Below are 18,323 nucleotides of genomic sequence, written 5' to 3'. Positions count from 1 at the left end.
AGGCTCTGAGACAGGCCCATGAATGTATAGAGTATGGGAGGGTATTGACACAGTGTAGGCAGACGAAATTAATTTAGTTGGGTACTGTATTTGATTAAGTTTAGTCAATTTGCTACAACATTGTGGGCTGAAGGGTTGGTTCCTGAGCTGTACTGGTCTGTATTCAATGAGAGTGAAACTGGTCAGGAATGCGAGGTGGATGGCTTCCGTCCAATCCAGTGCAACGTCCTTCCGTAGATTACAGCAAAGGTTGACAGGTTCTTGATTAGTCAGGGTGTTGGGGGTTACAGAGAGAAGGCAGGAGACAGAGGTTGAGAAGGTTAGTAAATCAGCCGGGATTGGATGGTGGAGCAGACTCGACGGTTCGACTGACCCGATTCGGCTACTGTGTCTAATGGTGGTGTGGTCTTTTTGTAGATTGTAGAAACGCTGAAGCAGCTGGAAGCCCACTCAGTGCCGAAGGTCCACTCCGACACACCGGCCACGTTTCTGCAGCTCGTCCAGCTCCTCCGGTCCACCTCGGAGAACACCATCACCTCCCTGTGGGATAACAACCACAGTGCACAGACCCGGTAAACAGCTTCCTGTGGCAGAAAATAGGAGCACATCGCTCGACAGAACCGTCTTTCTCCCCACCCACACCCCCACGTCTTCCAGCCCCTCCCCCAGTGGCTTCAGTGAAGGAACAAGTGTCACAAAAAAAGTCTGAATTGGTTTGGGCTTTATTCCCTGCAATGTAGAAGATGGAGGGGAGATTTGATAGAGGGGTATAGATAGAGTAAATGCAAGTCATAGTCATAGTCATACTTTATTGATCCCGGGGGAAATTGGTTTTCGTTACAGTTGCACCATAAATAATAAATAGTAATAAAACCATAAATAGTTAAATAGTAATATGTAAATTATGCCAGGAAATAAGTCCGGGACCAGCCTATTGGCTCAGGGTGTCTGACCCTCCAAGGGAGGAGTTGTAAAGTTTGGTGGCCACAGGCAGGAATGACTTCCTATGACGCTCTGTGTTGCATCTCGGAGGAATGAGTCTCTGGCTGAATGCACTCCTGTGCCCACCCAGTACATTATGTAGTGGATGGGAGACATTGTCCAAGATGGCATGCAACTTGGACAGCATCCTCTTTTCAGACACCACCATCAGAGAGTCCAGTTCCATCCCCACAACATCACTGGCCTTACGAATGAGTTTGTTGATTCTGTTGGTGTCTGCTACCCTCAGCCTGCTGCCCCAGCACACAACAGCAAACATGATGGCACTGGCCACCACAGACTCGTAGAACATCCTCAGCATCGTCCGACAGATGTTAAAGGACCTCAGTCTCCTCAGGAAATAGGCACAGTCTTTTTCCACTGAGGTTGGGTCAGACTAGAACTAGAGGTCATTGGTTAAGGGTGAAAGGTAAAATACTTAAGCGGAATATGATGGGGGAGCTTCCTCACTCTGAGTGTGGTGAGTGTGGGATGAGCTGCCAGTGGAAGTGGAGGATGTGGGTTCTATTGCAACATTTAAGAGTAGCTTGTGTAGGCATGTGGATGAGAGGCTGTGGTCCAGGTGCAGGTCAGTGGGATCGGGCTCTGTGTGTGCTCTGGATTTCCAGCATCTGCAGAATCTCTTGAGTTTATAGTTAGATTCAGTTTAGTTTATTGTCATATGCATCAGGGTGTAATGGAAGCCCAATCGTAAGTAAAGGTTAAAGTGATGGAAGAGGTGGAGTTGAGAAACAGAGAAGGCGGCAGCCCCAACAGGAGGGGATGTGAGAGAGCTGATTGGTTCGGGAGCTTGACAGCGGTGGGGAGGAATCTCTTCTTAACTCTGGTCTCTTGGTCTTTAAAGCTCCTGTTTTTCTCCTGGACGGTAGAAAGAGGGAAAAGGGAGTATCCAGGGCAGCAGCATCCCTGACGATACACAATCATTATCTTCACACTTACTCACCCCTCCACCCCATGGAGGAGGATGAGAGGTGACTTGACAGAGGTGTACAAGACGATGAGAGTCGTAGATTGAGCGGACAGTCAGACACTTTCTCCCAGGGTAGAAATGGCTAATATGAGAGGTGACTGGGGAAAAGCATGTGAGGATGTCAGCTTGCACAGAGTGGTGGGTGTGTGGAATGACTGTTGGGAGTGGTGGGAGAGGCAGACACATTAGGGGCATCTAAAGGGCTCTTCGTCACATGGATGAAAGAAAAATGGAGGAATTTGAGGGAGGGAAGGGTTAGATTGTTTTTGGAGTAGGTTTAAAGGTCATGGGCTGAATGGTTGTACTGTGCTGTGGTGATCTATGTTCTAGTCATTAGCTGGCCAAACATCTCTCTTCTCACTACTTGCATTGGGATGTTTTGGGTGAATTATCTCTAGATCTCTAACCAGAGACTCCTGGCAAACCAGGCTATTGCTAAGGCATTAACTTCCCATTTTGTTCCGCAAGAGTTTCTCCTCCCTTGTGTCCAAGTGATGCCTGCAGAGTGTGAAAGTGTTCTGTCTTTGTTCCGGCACGTCAGGCGCTGGATTCTGTTTGCGCTTCCCGCTACTGGCACAGTCGACGCACTGCGGTTCATCAAGACCAAGATCCAGCGGTTCGAGGTCACGATGCGTGACGCGGCCCAGACTCTAGCCCTCGCCATGCATCAGGTCACAGCTGACCCTCACACCCTGTTGATCGTCAAGGTGAGTCCGAGCCACTCTTCCAGATTTCCGTGGGGTAGTAGATTTGGGATGGAGATGAGGAGGAACCGTTTTCCCCAGAGAGTGGTGAACACAGTGGAATTCTCTGCCCAAGTGTGGAAGATACGGCAAGGGAAGGGTTAAAGTAGTGTGCTGACAGAACAGAGTGCCGACACTGTAGAGTCATAAGCTGAACCAAGCCTATGAGGGCAGGAACATAGAACAAAGAACAGTAGAGCACAGGAACAGGCCCTTCAGCCCACAGAGTCCTGTCAACTCGCACCACCAGCTTCCAGTACAGTTACTACCCCTCAACAATCAGGCTCTTGGACAAAGGGGGATGACTACCCTCATTCTGTTCTGATGCTCCCACAACCAATGGTCTCACTTGAAGGACTCGTTACCTTGTTATTTCACACTCATTATTTATTGCTATGAATTTATAGTTCTGTTTTCAGTTTGCTGTCCATTGATCCTGTTTACAGTTACTGTTCTCTAGGTTTGCTAAGTATGCCTGCAGGAAAAAGAATCTCGGGGTTGTGTGTGATGATGTGTCTGTACTCTGATAATAAAGTTTACTTTGAACCTTGAACTTTGAGTTAGTAATCAAATGTCGAATTAACCTAATCCCCTTTGCCTTCACAATGTCCACACCCTTCCATTTTCCTCACGTTCATGTGCCTGTCTAAACAACTCTTAACAGTCTCTAATGTATCTGCCTCTATCTCTTCCCCAGGCACCATCACACTCTGAGTAAGAAAAACAAACTAACTTGCCCCTCACATCTCCTTTGCACTTAAACCCCCTCACCTTAAATTCATGCCCTCTAGTATTTCAACCCTGGGAAAAAGGGTTGTCTGTCTCCTCTATCTATGCCTCTCAGAATCCTATAAACCTCTGTCAGATTGCCCCTCACCTCCTCCACTCCAGAGAAAACAATGGTACGTGCTTCCAGGTTTTTGTATCTTCTGTTCAATGGATTATTAACAAGGTTAGTGTCTGAACTGAGAGTTAACTACTGACTAGTTTGCCTCTGTCGTAGCAATTACTGGTAATGATCCAAGTGCAACAGTCGCCTGTCCTTCGCCCGCTTGTTTTCCTGGGCTACGGTTCGATGGTTTACCGGTACTGTGCAGACCAGCCAACATGCCCCAGCAGTGTGCTTACGGTAAGCTGATCGGAGTCCTTCTCCCACCCTCTCCTCACCGTCACCCCACGCCTCACACAGCTCCCCCGTCGGTATGACTTCAGTAACCCCTCTCACTGAGGCTCTCTCCCCACAGCTGCTCCACAGTTTTCTGACGGACTCTGCAGCTCAGAGCAATGAGGAGGACATGACCCTTGCCCTGAAGGCAATTGGCAATGCAGGGCAGCCAGGGAGCGTGAAGTATATCATGAAACTCTTACCCAGCTCCCGAGCACCGACCACCAACGTCCCGCTCAAAATCCAAGTCGACGCGGTTATGGCACTGCGTAACATTCTGAGGAAGGACCCAACAAAGGTAACAACAGTCCAAGACAAATTAATAACTTACAATGATTAAGTTGGCATTTGCCATCTTCATTTGGTTTACTGTCTCAGTATTAACATAAATAGAACTAAAGGAGAACAATTTCTTCCTTGAACTCGATGGAGTTCTGACGGATTGAAAAGAATCTCATTGAAACCTATTGAATATTGAAAGGAATAGATAGAGTGGACGTGGAGAAGATGTTTCCAACAGTGGGAGAGTTAAGGACCAGAGGGCACAGCCTCAGAACAGAAGAATGTCGATTTAGGGCAGAGATGAGAAGGAATTTCTTTAGTGAGAGGGTGGTGAATCTATGGAATCTAGAGGACTGTGGAGGTCAATATTTATTTATTAGTAATATAATAGCAGTGAATAATATCATATAACAGTAATGTAGTTAAAGAATAATTAGTATATTATTAAGTAGCCCAGTTGGCCTGTGCCACCCAATTACACCCATAAAAACCATAGAAAAACTACAGCACAGAAACAGGCCTTTTGGCCCTTCTTGGCTGTGCTGAACCATTTTCTGCCTAGTCCCACTGATCTGCACACGGACTATATCCCTCCATACACCTCCCATCCATGTATCTGTCCAATTTATTCTTAAATGTTAAAAAACAACCCGCATTTACCACCTCGTCTGGCAGCTCATTCCATACTCCCACCACTCTCTGTGTGAAGAAGCCCCCCCTAATGTTCCCTTTAAACTTTTCCCCCCCTCACCCTTAACCCATGTCCTCTGGTTTTTTTCTCCCCTTGCCTCAGTGGAAAAAGCCTGCTTGCATTCATTCTATCTATACCCATCATAATTTTATTAATTTTATATACCTCTATCAAATCTCCCCTATGACAAATTAATCTACTAACTCGTATGTCTTTCGACTGTGGGAGGAAATGAGAGCACGCAGAAACAGCCCATGTGGTCATGGGGAGAATGTTCAAACTCTTCACGGAGAGCAGCAGGAATCGAACCTTGGTCACTGGCACTGTAGTAACACCGCAGTGCCATACTGCCTTGTACTTAAGGCAGAGATTGATATGTCTGTGATTGTGAAGTGGGTGAACAGTTACGGGCAGAAGCAGAGGTGAAAACAAAGCATCAACCATGATTGAATGGTGGAACAGTCTCAATGGGCTGAATGGCCTAATTCTGCACCTTAATCTTATTCAGGGTAAAGGGAAAGAGATTTAGAGGAGGTCTGAGAGGAACATCCTTCATCCAGATGGTGCTGAGGACCTGGAATGCGCTGCTGGAGAGAGTGATGAAAGCAGAGTCACTGACAGCATTTCGGAAGAGTCCAGTCAAGCCCTAGAATTGCCCAACCAGAGCAGTCCTTGGGCCATGAGCTGAGAGATGGAAATAACACAGATGGGTGCCCACTGGTCAGTGTGGATGTGATGGGCTGAAAGGCCTGTGACTATGGTGTGTGTTTCTGCAACTTAAAGGAATACACTAACTGCTGGAGGAACTCAGCATCTGTGGAGGGAAAGGGACAGTCGACGTTTCAGGTTGAGACAGTTCGTCAGGAGTGGGAGACAGAGAGAGAAACTGGTATAAAGAGATGGGGGAAGGGGTGGGGCAAGAGCTGGCAGCTGGATCCAGAGCAGGGGGGGGATGGGGTATGGGGATGTTAGGCAGATGGAGGAGGGGAGATTGGGAATAGCAATGGAGGCTGGGGAGGTGATGGGTGGATGTGATGAAGGGTCGCATTTGGTGGGAATTGATAGGCGAGGAAGTTAGAGTGCAGAACTCATGAAGAGTCTCAGCCCGAAATGTCAACTGTTTATTCCTTGCTGCCTTACCTGAAAGATGAAACGCTTTAGGGGAAACCGAGGGGGAACTTACTCACTCAGAGGGAGGTGAGTGTGTGGAATGAGCTGCCAGCAGATGTGGAGGATGAGAGTTTGATTTGAACACTGAAGAGAAGTTTGGCTAAGTACATGGATGGGAGGGGTGGCAGGGGCTAGGCAGGTTAATGGTTTGTTATGGACTAGGTGGAGCACAGGACCTGTTTCTCTGTTGTAGTTTTCTATGTCTACGAACAACCAAAAGACCCAACCACGAACAACAACCACCACTTGCTCTGGCCCACACTACACCAGAATACATGGATCCCACATCAGCGTCTACAGCCACCTGAGGACCCACCAACTTCTTCACTCAGAGGTTGACGAGAGTGTAGAACGAGCTGCCAGCACAAGTGGTGGATGTGGGGTTGATTTCAACATTTGAGAGAAGTTTGGATAGGCACATGGATGGAGGGTTATGGAAGGCTATGGTCTGGGTGCAGGTGATAGGACTAGGCAGATTAATAGTTGACTGTCAATTCCTCTCCATAGACGCTGCCTGATCTGATGAGTTCCTCCAGCATTTTGCAGCTGTTGCTCTGGATTTCCAGCAGCTGCAGACTTTCTCCTGTTTCTGTGCTGTCACGAAGCATGACCCTATGACTCTAACCCCTTAGGAGAACATCTTACTTGGTTCCAGTGATCACACTTCTGACCTGTTGAGTTCCTCCAGCAATTGGTGTGTGTTACTCTGGCTTTCCAGCATCTGCAGAACCTCTTGTGTCGTTGCTATAATGACTCTGTTCCTCTGTTGACACAGGTGCAATCCGTAACCCTGTGGGTATTTATGAACAAACAGAGTCACCCTGAACTAAGGATGTCTGCTTGTGCAGTCTACCTGTCCACCAAGCCTCCTCTGAATGCTGTGCTCATTCTCGCCAATTCCTTGCTGAAAGAGACCAACCTGCAGGTGGCGAGTTTTGCCTACTCACTGCTAAGATCGCTGTCAAGAAGTTCCCTCCCATCCCTCAACCCCCTGTGAGTTCACGGCTCAAGCTGGAAGGGAGCATGTTATCGATAAGTCTTCTGGCCTAGGGAAGTGTACGGTTATGCACTTTGGTAGAACGAATAGAGACACAGGCTTTTTTCTAAACTGGGGGTTGAATTAAGATAGCACAGGCGCAAAGGGAATTGGGAGTCCTCGTGCAGGAGTCCTTAAAGGTTAACTTGCAACTTGAATCGGTGGTAAGGAAGGCAAATGCAATGTTAGCATTCGTTTCGAGAGGACTCGAGTATACGTAAGAGTATGGTTATGATGCTGGGTCTTCATAAAGCATTGATCAAACCACACTTGGAGCATTGTGAGCAGCTTTGGGCTCCTTACCTAAGAAAAGTTGTGCTGGTGTTGGAGAGGGTCCAGAGGAGGTTTATGAGAATGATTCCAGGAATGATAGGGTTAACATATGAGAAGTGTTTAAAGGCTCCGGGCCAGACTTGCTGGAGTTTAGAAGAATGGGGTGGGGGTAGGGGGGATCCTTAATGAAACCTATTGAACATAGAAAGAGTGGATGTGGCGATCATGTTTCGTACAGTGGGAGAGTCTAGGATTAGAGGGCACAGTCTCAGAATAGAGAGATGTCCATTTAGGACAGAGGTGAGGAGGAATTTCTTTAGCCAGCAGGAGGTGAAGAATTCATTGCCACAGACAGCTTTGAAAGCCAAGTCATTGTGTATATTTAAAGTGGAATTTGATAAGTTCTTGATTAGTCAGGGCTTGAGCAAATATGGGGAGAAGGGTTTTAGAAGGACAATAAATCAGCCATGATGGAATGGGGGGCAGACTCAATGGGCCAAATGGCCAAATTCTGCTTCTATGTTTTATGGTCTTTGGTCCTAACACAATTCCTGTTCATTATGACAGGGCTGCTGCTAGCAAGATGGCTTTAAAACTCTTGGAGGCCAGATATGACCAGTTTGGCTTACGGTTCAGTCATGGTTTTCATCTTGATGTGTTCAGCTGTAAGTGTGGTCATGGTCTGTCATTTATTTATTATTTGTCTTGTTCATTGTCAGGGTAAGTATTTATAACCCAACTCGTACTGACTAATTCCCAAGTTCCAAGACAATATTAAACTGGAAGAAAAGTGCAAAGAAGGTTTGCAAGGATGGTTTTGGCCAGAAACATCATCTGTACTTTTTTCCATAGATGCTGCCTGGCCTGCTGAGTTCCTCCAGCATTTTGTGTGTTGCTTGGATTTCCAGCATCTGTAGATTTTCTCTTGTTTGCAAGGATGTTGTCAAGACTCTAGGGACTGACTTAGAGTGAGACAAGCTAGGACTTTATTCCTTGGAGTCTAGGAGTGATATAAAAGCATGAGGGGCATCGATAGGGTGAATGCATTCAGTCTTTTCCCCATGGAAATGAAACCAAAAACCTGAGGGGATAGTCTTAAGGTGAGGAAAAAACACTTGAAAGAGATCTGAGGGGCAAGTTTAATTTTGTTTAATTGTTATTCAACCATACATGAATACCCTTGAATATAGTCAAATAAAACAGTGTTCCTCTGGGGTCAAAGTGCAATAGCATTACTGACAGCACACAGCACAAGACACATACAGTACATATAAAATAGCAGTAAGCATGCGTTCACACAAAGAACACAAAATATACATAATATAGCCTTGGATGTTGTTGGCAAGAACAATCCTGCAGCAGACAAATGCAACCCAGCTTGTCTGCCACTGGGTGAGCACTGAAGTACAGCACCGACTCCCGCGTGGACGCTGCGCAACACGGCCTCCAGCATCACCTCTCCTGGCAGCTAGCGTTAGAGAGCGTGGAGCCAGCTGCCAGAGGGAGTGGTTGAAGCAGGGACTTTTACAACATTTAAGAGACACTTGGACGGGTTCATGGATAGGAAAGGTTTAGAGGGACAAACACAAGACCATCTGCTGATGCTGGAAATCCAGAGAAACTCACACAAAACGCTGGAGAAGCTCATCCACGGAAAAGATTAAACAGTTGTCATTTCAGGCTAAGAGTGCATCAGGACTGGATAAAGAAATGAGAAGTGACATTAGAGGGATATGGCCCCGATGTGGGAAAATGGGGAATCTTGGTCACATTGGCCAGCTGGGCTGAGCCATTGTCATTCAGCCATGCATGGACATCCCTGAGTAAAGCCAAATGGAACAGCATTACTCTGGGGCCAAGGCACAAAACACAGTGCCAACAGTCACACACAGCACGAGACATGTATAGCACATATAATTACAATACTGGTAAACATTGGGTGGTAGGTTGGAGGTATGTCTCTAGCAAAGGATATGTAAGGCGCTCGGCCGGCCTGCGGGCCACCCTCGGGCACCTGTCAAGCCCCCGGATCAGAGTCATGTGAAGCCATGGAAGCAGGTGGTGGATTTCACAATTTCTGTTGCCAGGCACACCATCTCTGAGAAGTTTTGATCACGGCTGAGGTCACCCGTCTTGTAAAGACACGGCCCAGAAGAAGGCAATGTTAAACCACTTCTGTAGAAAAATTTGCCAAGAACAAGCACAGTCATGGTCATAGCCCATGATGGCCCATGTCATACAACTCGTCACATAATGATGATGGTGACCCGTAAACATCCATTCACACAGAAACAATGATCTGCAGGCCCCTGTGTGTCACGTCCTGTGGGGTGGTGGTGTGTGGATGTTGTTGAATGGAATAAGCGCACAGCAGACCCGTCAGCACGTACTAGAGCAGCTGCAGGCAAACGCAATCCCGCTTGTTTTACACTGAGTGAACGCAGGAAGGGCCGGTCCGAATCCGGCATGAACATGGAGCCACACTGCCTCCAGTGTCTCCCCCCGCATGGCTCGAACAGGTGACCCGTGACATGAGGGCTTGTTTCGTGCTACGCCCAAAGCCTCTGCCATCAGTCTCGCCAACGAACCAGTGAACCAGACTACGTTACCAACGCGCAACAAGATCTTGAGATCATAAGAAAACCACCCAAGGAAATCACTCACACTGTTTGTTAGACTGCACACTGACTCCGACGCCTTCCTATAACAGGCAGCAAAGTGGTCCGCAACAAGTTCATCGAGCAGGGAGGGAGGAGAAGGTGGCGGCGTGATGCAGCGCGCGCGGCTGTTCTGAATGATATCGTATTGTGTTAACTAGGGGCAGTGCATAATCCTGATTTGATGGAGACAGCCGTGAGAAGCACATAGGAACACCTGGAGAAACTTCTGAAATGCCCACTTCGCTGCCGCTGCTACTGTGCGATCGAGAATCTCCGGAGGGGAAGGCCCCAAATCCTCAGCTTTGCCTATTGCCTGTTGCTGGGGTCGGGGTTGAAGAGCTCGGCAGAGCTGGTGCTCGGTGTCGGAGAGCTGGTCGGAGGCTCGGAGTTTTCGGACAGACTCGGAGTCGGACTGAGGTCGGATACTTCAGGGATGCTGCATCGGCAAGTTGGCGGCGCTGGAGGTTCACCATCTGTGTGAGATGATGGGACTTTCGAGAGAGTTTGAGACTTTTTACTGTGCCCATGGTCTGTTCTTATCAAATCATGGTATTGCTTTGCACTGTTGTAATTATATGTTATAATTATGTGGTTTTTGTCAGTTTTTAGTCGGATTGTCCTGTGTTTCTGTGATATCATTCTGGAGAAACATGGTATCATTTCTTAATGCATGCATTACTAAATGACAATAAAAGAGGACTGCGAGTCCTCATAACCTAATCTAATCTAAAACTCACTGATGGGATTGAACTGCTGTACTTGATGCTTTTAACATCTAACGGTGTCTTGCAATTGTTAACAAGACATTAAGTGAACAGTTACACCTTTGGTTGGAGTTGGAGAGACTGCAGCAACCATGCGTGCCACCATTTTACCAGTCACAGCCTCTTCGCACGGGGGTGGTGTGTACATGGACAGTAGTTGAGACAGGTAAAATAATGATGTTTGAAAGTCATTTGGACTGGTGTATGGACAGGTTTGGAAAGTTATGGATCAAAAATGGGCAAATGGGAAAATATCAAGTGGGCACTTGGTCAGCATGGGCACGATGGACTGTTTTTGTGCTATATAGCTCCATGACTTCAATTTCCTTTGAGAGGATTTTGATGAATGACTGCATTCAGTTTGGTGAAGGTGCTGTTGGGAGGATGTCCCAGAATTCAGACCCAGTGATGATAAAAACGGTGCCTTGGTTGGCATGGACAAGTTGGGCTCTTTAACTCTATTAACATCTCTGTTATCCTGTTAACGAGAGCTTCTCGGTAGCACTTGGTTAATTAGCTTTCTCCTTGTGATGTAGATAAACTGATGACAGGAGCAGCTACTAAAGTTGTCCTTATGAAGGATGTGGGGAGCCTTATTCCATCCGTAGCAGCAGCCAAAGTCTCAGGATACACGTTGGGAGCCTTTGCAGATCTTCTGGAGGTAATGTAACCTTCAGTTGGTCAGTTCATCACAGCATCATACGGCAACTGCTCGGCACGTGACTGCAATAACTACAGAGTGTTGTAGACACAGCTCAGAACATCACGGAAACCAGCCTCCCCTCCATGCACTTACTGCTTCACTAAGTCAGCCAACATAATCAAAGACCCCGCCCGCCCCGGACATTCTCTCTTCACCCCCTCCCATTGGGCAGAAGACACAAAAACCTGAAAGCATGCACCACGGCCAGCACCGTCCGAGGGTCGTGCTGGGGGCCAGCCCACAACTGTTGCCACAATTCCAGAGCCACATAGCATGTCCACAACTTACCAACTCTAAACTGTATGTCTTTGTTATGTGGGAGGAAACCAGAGCACTAGGAGGAAAGCCACACGATCATGGGAAGAACATAAAAACTCTTCACGGACAGCGGTGGCATTGAACAATTGTAAAACATACAGTAATCCTAACCACAACTCTACTGTGCCATCCCTGACATAACTGCCAGTTCTTTCTGGCTTCTTGCCTGATCTCCATTTACCTGGAGTCCCCAAGATCCCCCATCCCATTATTCCCAATATCAATTCAATTCTCCACAGCTTCCTGCAGATAATGAATTCCAAATGCTCGTGCCCCATACCCCCACCCTGAGGAAATGTTCCTTGTTTTATTCCTCACCAGGCTGGCTTACGAATGGAAGGTCTCCAGGAAGCCATCATGAAAAATCGGGCGAAAGTCCAGGGAATTCCCGACATGAAGCAAATCCAACGCATTTTAAATAAGGTAAGATCAAGCTGGCAGAGTTTTGTGGAGAAGTATCAATCCAGAGAGCAAATGGGGGCCTATAAATTCGCGGGCAGGCCTGAAGAGGAACACCGATAACTGAGAATGTCACTTTGACTGGTGATGAAACATCTGCAAGCTAAATGCCAAGCTCGGTAACACCACAACATTAAATACCTCAACCCGAGCTACCGATTTCTCCACCATCCTAAATAGATACCTCTGTACCGATATTCATATGACCATCTAAAACGCTCTTAAATGCTTCTGTCATATCTGCCTCCACTATCACCTCTGGCAACACATTCCAGGCACCCACCACTCTTTGTGTTTTTTTAAAAAAAAAACCTGTCCAGCAGATCGCTCCTTTAAATCTTCCCTCGGTCATCTTCAGTTAATGTCTTCTAGCCTACACCATTTACACCCTGGGAAAAAGGACTCTTATCTACCTTATCTATGCCTCTAATAATTTTGTAAGCTTCCAACATGAGTTCTCAATCCCTTTATGCCATGGACCAATACCATTAAGCAAAGATTACCAGTACTATTAACCCTGGACACCAGGTTGGGAACCCTTTGTGGTGAGGAAGGCAAGTGTAAAGGTAGCGTTCATTTTGAGATAATTTGAATATTAAAAACAAGGATGTAACGCTAAAGCTTTATAAGGTATTGGTCAGACCACGCTTGAAGTATTGTGAGCAGTTTTGGGCTCCTTGTCTAAGCCTCTGAAGCTCCAGATAAAACACACCAAGTTTGATAAACCTCTCCTTATGGCTCATACTCTCTAATACAGGATGCATCCTGGTGAATCTCTTCTGCACCCTCTCTACATCCTTCCTGGAATGGGGTGACCATAACTGTGCGGAGTAAAAGGGATGCTGAAGGTGAGAGTCTTGGCAAGGTTTGTCACAGGGTGGAGGACAAACAGGGACAATAGCTGAAGACAGAAGTGCCAGCTGGTTTTGGGATTTAAGAGTGCAGGAGATAGGTCTAGGAGATGTAATTAAGTGGTCTTGGACCAAAACTTTGACAGTTCTTTTCCCTCCACAGTTGTTGCCTGACCCACTGAGTTCCTCCCATATATTACTGATTACTCCAGGTTCCAGCATCTGCAGTCAAAGTTTGAAGCAAATTTATTATCAAAGTACATATGTGTCACCATATACAACTGAGGTTGATTTCCTTGCAGGTATATTCAATAAATCTATAATAGAATCAATGAATAATCACACCATCTGGGCGTTCAACCACAGTACAAAGAACAACAAACTACAAATGCACAAAGAAAAAAATAATGATAATAAATAAATAAAACAATAAATACTAAGAGCATAAGATGAAGAATTTGTGAATGTGAGTCTATAAGTTGTGGGAATGTTTCAATGATGGCACAGGTGAAGTTGGGTGACGTAATCCCCTCTGGTTCAAGAGCCTGATGGTTGAGGGGTGATGACTGCTCCTGAACCTGGTGGTGTGAGTCCTGAGCCTCCTGTGGCTCTTTTCTGATGGTGTCAGGGAGAAGTGAGTAGGAGCTGGGCGACAGGGTTCCCTAATGATGGATGCTGTTTTCCTGTGCCAATGCTATGTGTAGATGTGCTCAATGGTGAGGAGGGCTTTACCCGTGAGGGAATGGGCCATATCCACTACTTTTTGTACGACTTTCCTTTCAAGGACAATAGCAGGCTGTGATGCAGCCAGTCAATATACTCTTCACAACACATATATAGAAGTTCATCGCAGTTTTGGATGTCGTGCCGAATCTTTGCAAACTCCTAAGGAAGTAGAGGCGCTGCTGTGCTTTCTTTGCAGCTGCAGTTCGTGCTGGGCCCAGGACATGTTCCCTGAAATAACACAGGTCCCTGTGTTTCAAAGTACTGCTGTCAGCGTTTGAATTCTTATGTTGTGTATTCATTTTTTCAACAGATCCCCAATTTAAAATCTGTGCCAGAGAAAGTCCCACTTGCTTCAGCATACCTGAAGGTATTTAATCAAGAAATCGCCTTTGTCGACTTCAGAAAGGATTATATTCACAAAGTGATCGAGGTAAGAGATAGCTTTGTCAATTCTCCTGCAAGTGGTGTAATTTAGAATACAGAACATACACTCAGTGGCCACTTTATTGCTTGTTAATGCAAATATCTAATCAGCCAATCATGTGGCAGAAATTCAGTGCATAAAAGCATGCAGACATGGTCAAGAGGTTCAGTTGTTGTTCAGGCCAAACCTCAGAATGGGGGAAGAAATGTGATCTAAGTGACTTTGACTGTGGAATGGTTGTTGGTGCCAGACGGGGTGGTTTGAGTATCTCAGAAACTACTGATCTCCTGGGATTTTCACGCACAGCAGTCTCTAGAGTTTCCAGAGAATGGTGCGAAAAACAAAAAAAAAATCTAGTGAGCAGCAGTTTTGTGGGTAAAATGAGAGCGATCAGAGGAGAATGAGAGATATTGGGAGAATGGCCAGACTGGTGCAAGTTGACAGGATGGTGACAGTAACTCAAATAACCACATTACAACAGTAGTTATAACATGTTGACCATTGATGTGGACGGGCTACAGCAGGAGCAGACCACAAACATACACTCGCTACTGAGTGTATGCTACTGCCTCATTCTCCCTTATGAGTCGGAGGTCATCCAGCTGCTGCTCCAGATTCCTCACACGGTCTTCCAGATCGCCCAGCCGCATGCACTTCTGGCAGATGTGACTCTGCGGGAGAGGGGAGTTCCCCCAAGACTGCCACATCTCACATGAGAGGCACATCACCGTCTCAGGAGACATTGTGTAAATTAACTGCGAGCTAGCTTGTCCTCCGCCTCTTCTCGTCGAAGTCTCTGGAGTCAAAGCCTCAAAGCTCCACTCCTTCACTGGCCCGCTCACTCACTGGGAGGGATGTGGAGAGGGTGCAGAAGATGTTCACCAGGATGCTGCTAGGATTTGAGGGTAGGAGCTATAAGGAGAGGTTGGACAGACTTGGGGTTGTCTCTCATGTGAGATGTGGCAGTCTTGGGGGAACTCCCCCTCCCGCAGAGTCACATCTGCCAGAAGTGCATACGGCTGGGCGATATCGAAGACCGTGTGAGGAATCTGGAGCAGCAGCTGGATGACCTCTGACTCATAAGGGAGAATGAGGCAGTCATAGATAAGAGCCACAGGGAGGTAGTCACACCGAGGCTGTTGGAAGCAGGTCGTTGGGTGACAGTCAGAGGGGGGAAAGCGAAGGTGAGCAGACAGGTAGTGCAGAGCACCCCTGTAGCCATTCCCCTGAATAATAAGTTTACCGTCCTGGGTACTGTTGGCGGGGAGAACCGACCAGGTGTGAGCCACGGTGGCAGGGCCTCCGGCACTGATTCTGACCCTGTGGTGCAGAAGAGTGGGACGGAGAAGAGGAGAGCTGTCGTCATTGGAGACTCTATAGTCAGGGGAGCAGACAGGAGATTTTGTGAACGTGAGAAGGACACCCACATGGTTTGTTGCCTCCCGGGTGCCAGGGCCCGGGATGTCTCTGACCAGGTGCATGACATCCTGGTACGAGAGGGAAAGCAACCAGAAGTCGAGATACATGTTGGGACCAACGACATAGGCAGGAAGGGGGATGAGGTCCTGAAGTGTGAGTTTCAGTAACTAGGCAGAAGGCTGAAGAACTGGAACTCAAGGGTGGCATTCTCAGGATTGCTGCCAGTGCTACGTGACAGAGATGGTAAGAATTGGAGGAGATGGCAGTTGAATGCGTGGCTGAGGAGTTGGTGCAGGGAGCAGGGTTTTAGATTTTTAGATCATTGGGATCTCTTCTGGGGAAGGTGGGACTTGTACAGATTGGATGGGTTGCACCTGAACTCGAGGGGGAGCAATATCCTTGCAGGTAGGTTTGCTAGCATGGTTCAGGAGAGTTTAAACTGATTTGCGAGGGGGATGGGACCCAGAGGGATAGAGCAGTGAAAGAAGTGCATGGAGTAAAGCCAGATCTAACATACAGAGAGGCTTTGAGGAAAGAGAAGCAGAATAAACAGTGTAAAGGTAGTAAGGTAGAAGGGCTAAAGTGCGTGTACCTCAATGCAAGAAGCATCAGGAACAAAGGTGATGAACTGAGAGCTTGGATACATACATGGAATTATGATTTAGTGGCCATTACAGAGACTTGGCTGGCACCAGGGCAGGAATGGATTCTCAATATTCCTGGATTTCAGTGCTTTAAAAGGGATTGGGGGGGGGTGAGGGGAGGAGGGGTGGCATTACTGATCAGGGATACTATTACAGTAATGTAGCAGGATCCTCTTTTGAGTCAGTATGGGTGGAAGTCAGGAACGGGAAGGGAGCAGTTACTCTATTGGGAGTATTCTATAGGCCCCCTAGTAGCAGCAGAAATACAGAGGAGCAGATTGAGAGGCAGATTTTAGAAAGGTGCAAAAATAACAGGGTTGTTATCATGGGTGACTTTAACTTCCTTAATATTGATTGGCACCTGATTAGTTCCAAGGGTTTAGATGGGGCAGAGTTTGTTAAGTGTGTCCAGGATGGATTCCTGTCACAGTACGTGGACAGGCCGACCAGGGCAATGCCATACTAGATCTAGTATTAGGTAATGAACCGGGTCAGGTCACAGATCTCTCAGTGGGTGAGCATTTGGGGGACAGTGACCACCGCTCCCTGGCCTTCAGCATTATCATGGAAATGGATAGAATCAGAGAGAACAGGAAAATTTTAAATTGGGGGAGGGCAAATTAAGAGCTACAAGGCTAGAACTTGCGGGTGTGAACTGGGATAATGTTTTTGCGGGGAAATGTACTATGGACATGTGGTCGATGTTTAGAGATCTCTTGCAGGATGTTAGGGATAAATTTGTCCCGGTGAGGAAGATAAAGAATGGTAGAGTGAAGGAACCATGGGTGACAAGTGAGGTGGAAAATCTAGTCAGGTGGAAGAAGGCAGCATACATGAGGTTTAGGAAGCAAGGATCAGCTGGGTCTATTGAGTAATATAGGGTAGCAAGAAAGGAGCTTAAGAAGGGACTGAGGAGAGCAAAAAGGGGGCATGAGAAGGCCTTGGCGAGTAGGGTAAAGGAAAACCCCAAGGCATTCTTCAATTATGTGAAGAAAAAAAGGATGACAGGAGTGAAGGTAGGATCGATTAGAGATAAAGGTGGGAAGATGTGCCTGGAGGCTGTGGAAGTGAGCGAGGTCCTCAATGAATACTTCGGTATTCACCAATGAGAGGGAACTTGATGATGGTGAGGACAATATGAGTGAGGTTGATGTTCTGGAGCATGTTGATATTAAGGGAGAGGAGGTGTTGGAGTTGTTAAAATACATTAGGTTGGATAAGTCCCCGAGGCCTGACAGAATGTTCCCCAGGCTGCTCCATGAGGCGAGGGAAGAGATTGCTGAGCCTCTGGTTAGGATCTTTATGTCCTCGTTGTCCACGGGAATGGTACTGGAGGATTGGAGGGAGGCGAATGTTGCCCCTTGTTCAAAAAAGGTAGTAGGGATAGTCTGGGTAATTATAGACCAGTGAGCCTTATGTCTGTGGTGGGAAGGCTGTTGGAAAAGATTCTTAGAGATAGGATCTATGGGCATTTAGAGAATCATGGTCTGATCAGGGACAGTCAGCATGGCTTTGTGAAGGGCAGATCGTGTCTAACAAGCCTGATAGAGTTCTTTGAGGAGGTGACCAGGCATATAGATGAGGGTAGTGCAGTGGATGTGATCTACATGGATTTTAGTAAGGTATTTGACAAGGTTCCACATGATAGGCTTATTCAGAAAGTCAAGAAGGCATGGGATCCAGGGAAGTTTGGCCAGGTGGATTCAGAATTGGCTTGCCTGCAGAAGGCAGAGGGTCGTGGTGGAGGGAGTACATTCAGATTGGAGGGTTGTGACTAGTGGTGTCCCACAAGGGTCTGTTCTGGGACCTCTCCTTTTATTGATTTTTATGAATGACCTGGATGTGGGGGTAGAAGGGTGGGTTGGCAAGTTTGCAGACGACACAAATGTTGGTGATGTTGTAGATAGTGTAGAGGATTGTCCTCTAAATGACAGTATACTTGGTAGTGTGGAGGAGCAGAGGGATCTGGGGGCACATGTCCACAGGTCCCTGAAAATTGCCTCACAGGTAGATAGGGTAGTTG

General features: G+C 47.0%; 1 protein-coding gene across 3 annotated transcripts in view; it reads left to right on the top strand.

Moving 5' to 3' along the window:
- The window catches only part of LOC134355067 (vitellogenin-like), a 116,205-nt gene that overhangs the window by 18,835 nt on the left and 79,047 nt on the right, over window positions 1-18,323 (top strand). For all 3 annotated transcript variants that reach the window (XM_063064794.1, XM_063064793.1, XM_063064792.1), the window contains exons 8-16: window positions 418-572; window positions 2,514-2,679; window positions 3,719-3,844; window positions 3,960-4,178; window positions 6,799-7,016; window positions 7,900-7,997; window positions 11,293-11,417; window positions 12,099-12,200; window positions 14,124-14,243. In XM_063064794.1, coding sequence (XP_062920864.1) covers window positions 418-572; window positions 2,514-2,679; window positions 3,719-3,844; window positions 3,960-4,178; window positions 6,799-7,016; window positions 7,900-7,997; window positions 11,293-11,417; window positions 12,099-12,200; window positions 14,124-14,243 — 1,329 coding nt within the window. The remainder of the gene's footprint in view (window positions 1-417; window positions 573-2,513; window positions 2,680-3,718; window positions 3,845-3,959; window positions 4,179-6,798; window positions 7,017-7,899; window positions 7,998-11,292; window positions 11,418-12,098; window positions 12,201-14,123; window positions 14,244-18,323) is intronic.

Source organism: Mobula hypostoma, chromosome 12, assembly GCF_963921235.1.
Source record: "Mobula hypostoma chromosome 12, sMobHyp1.1, whole genome shotgun sequence".
Taxonomy (NCBI): domain Eukaryota; kingdom Metazoa; phylum Chordata; class Chondrichthyes; order Myliobatiformes; family Myliobatidae; genus Mobula; species Mobula hypostoma.
This window is presented reverse-complemented; position numbering and strand designations above follow the sequence as displayed.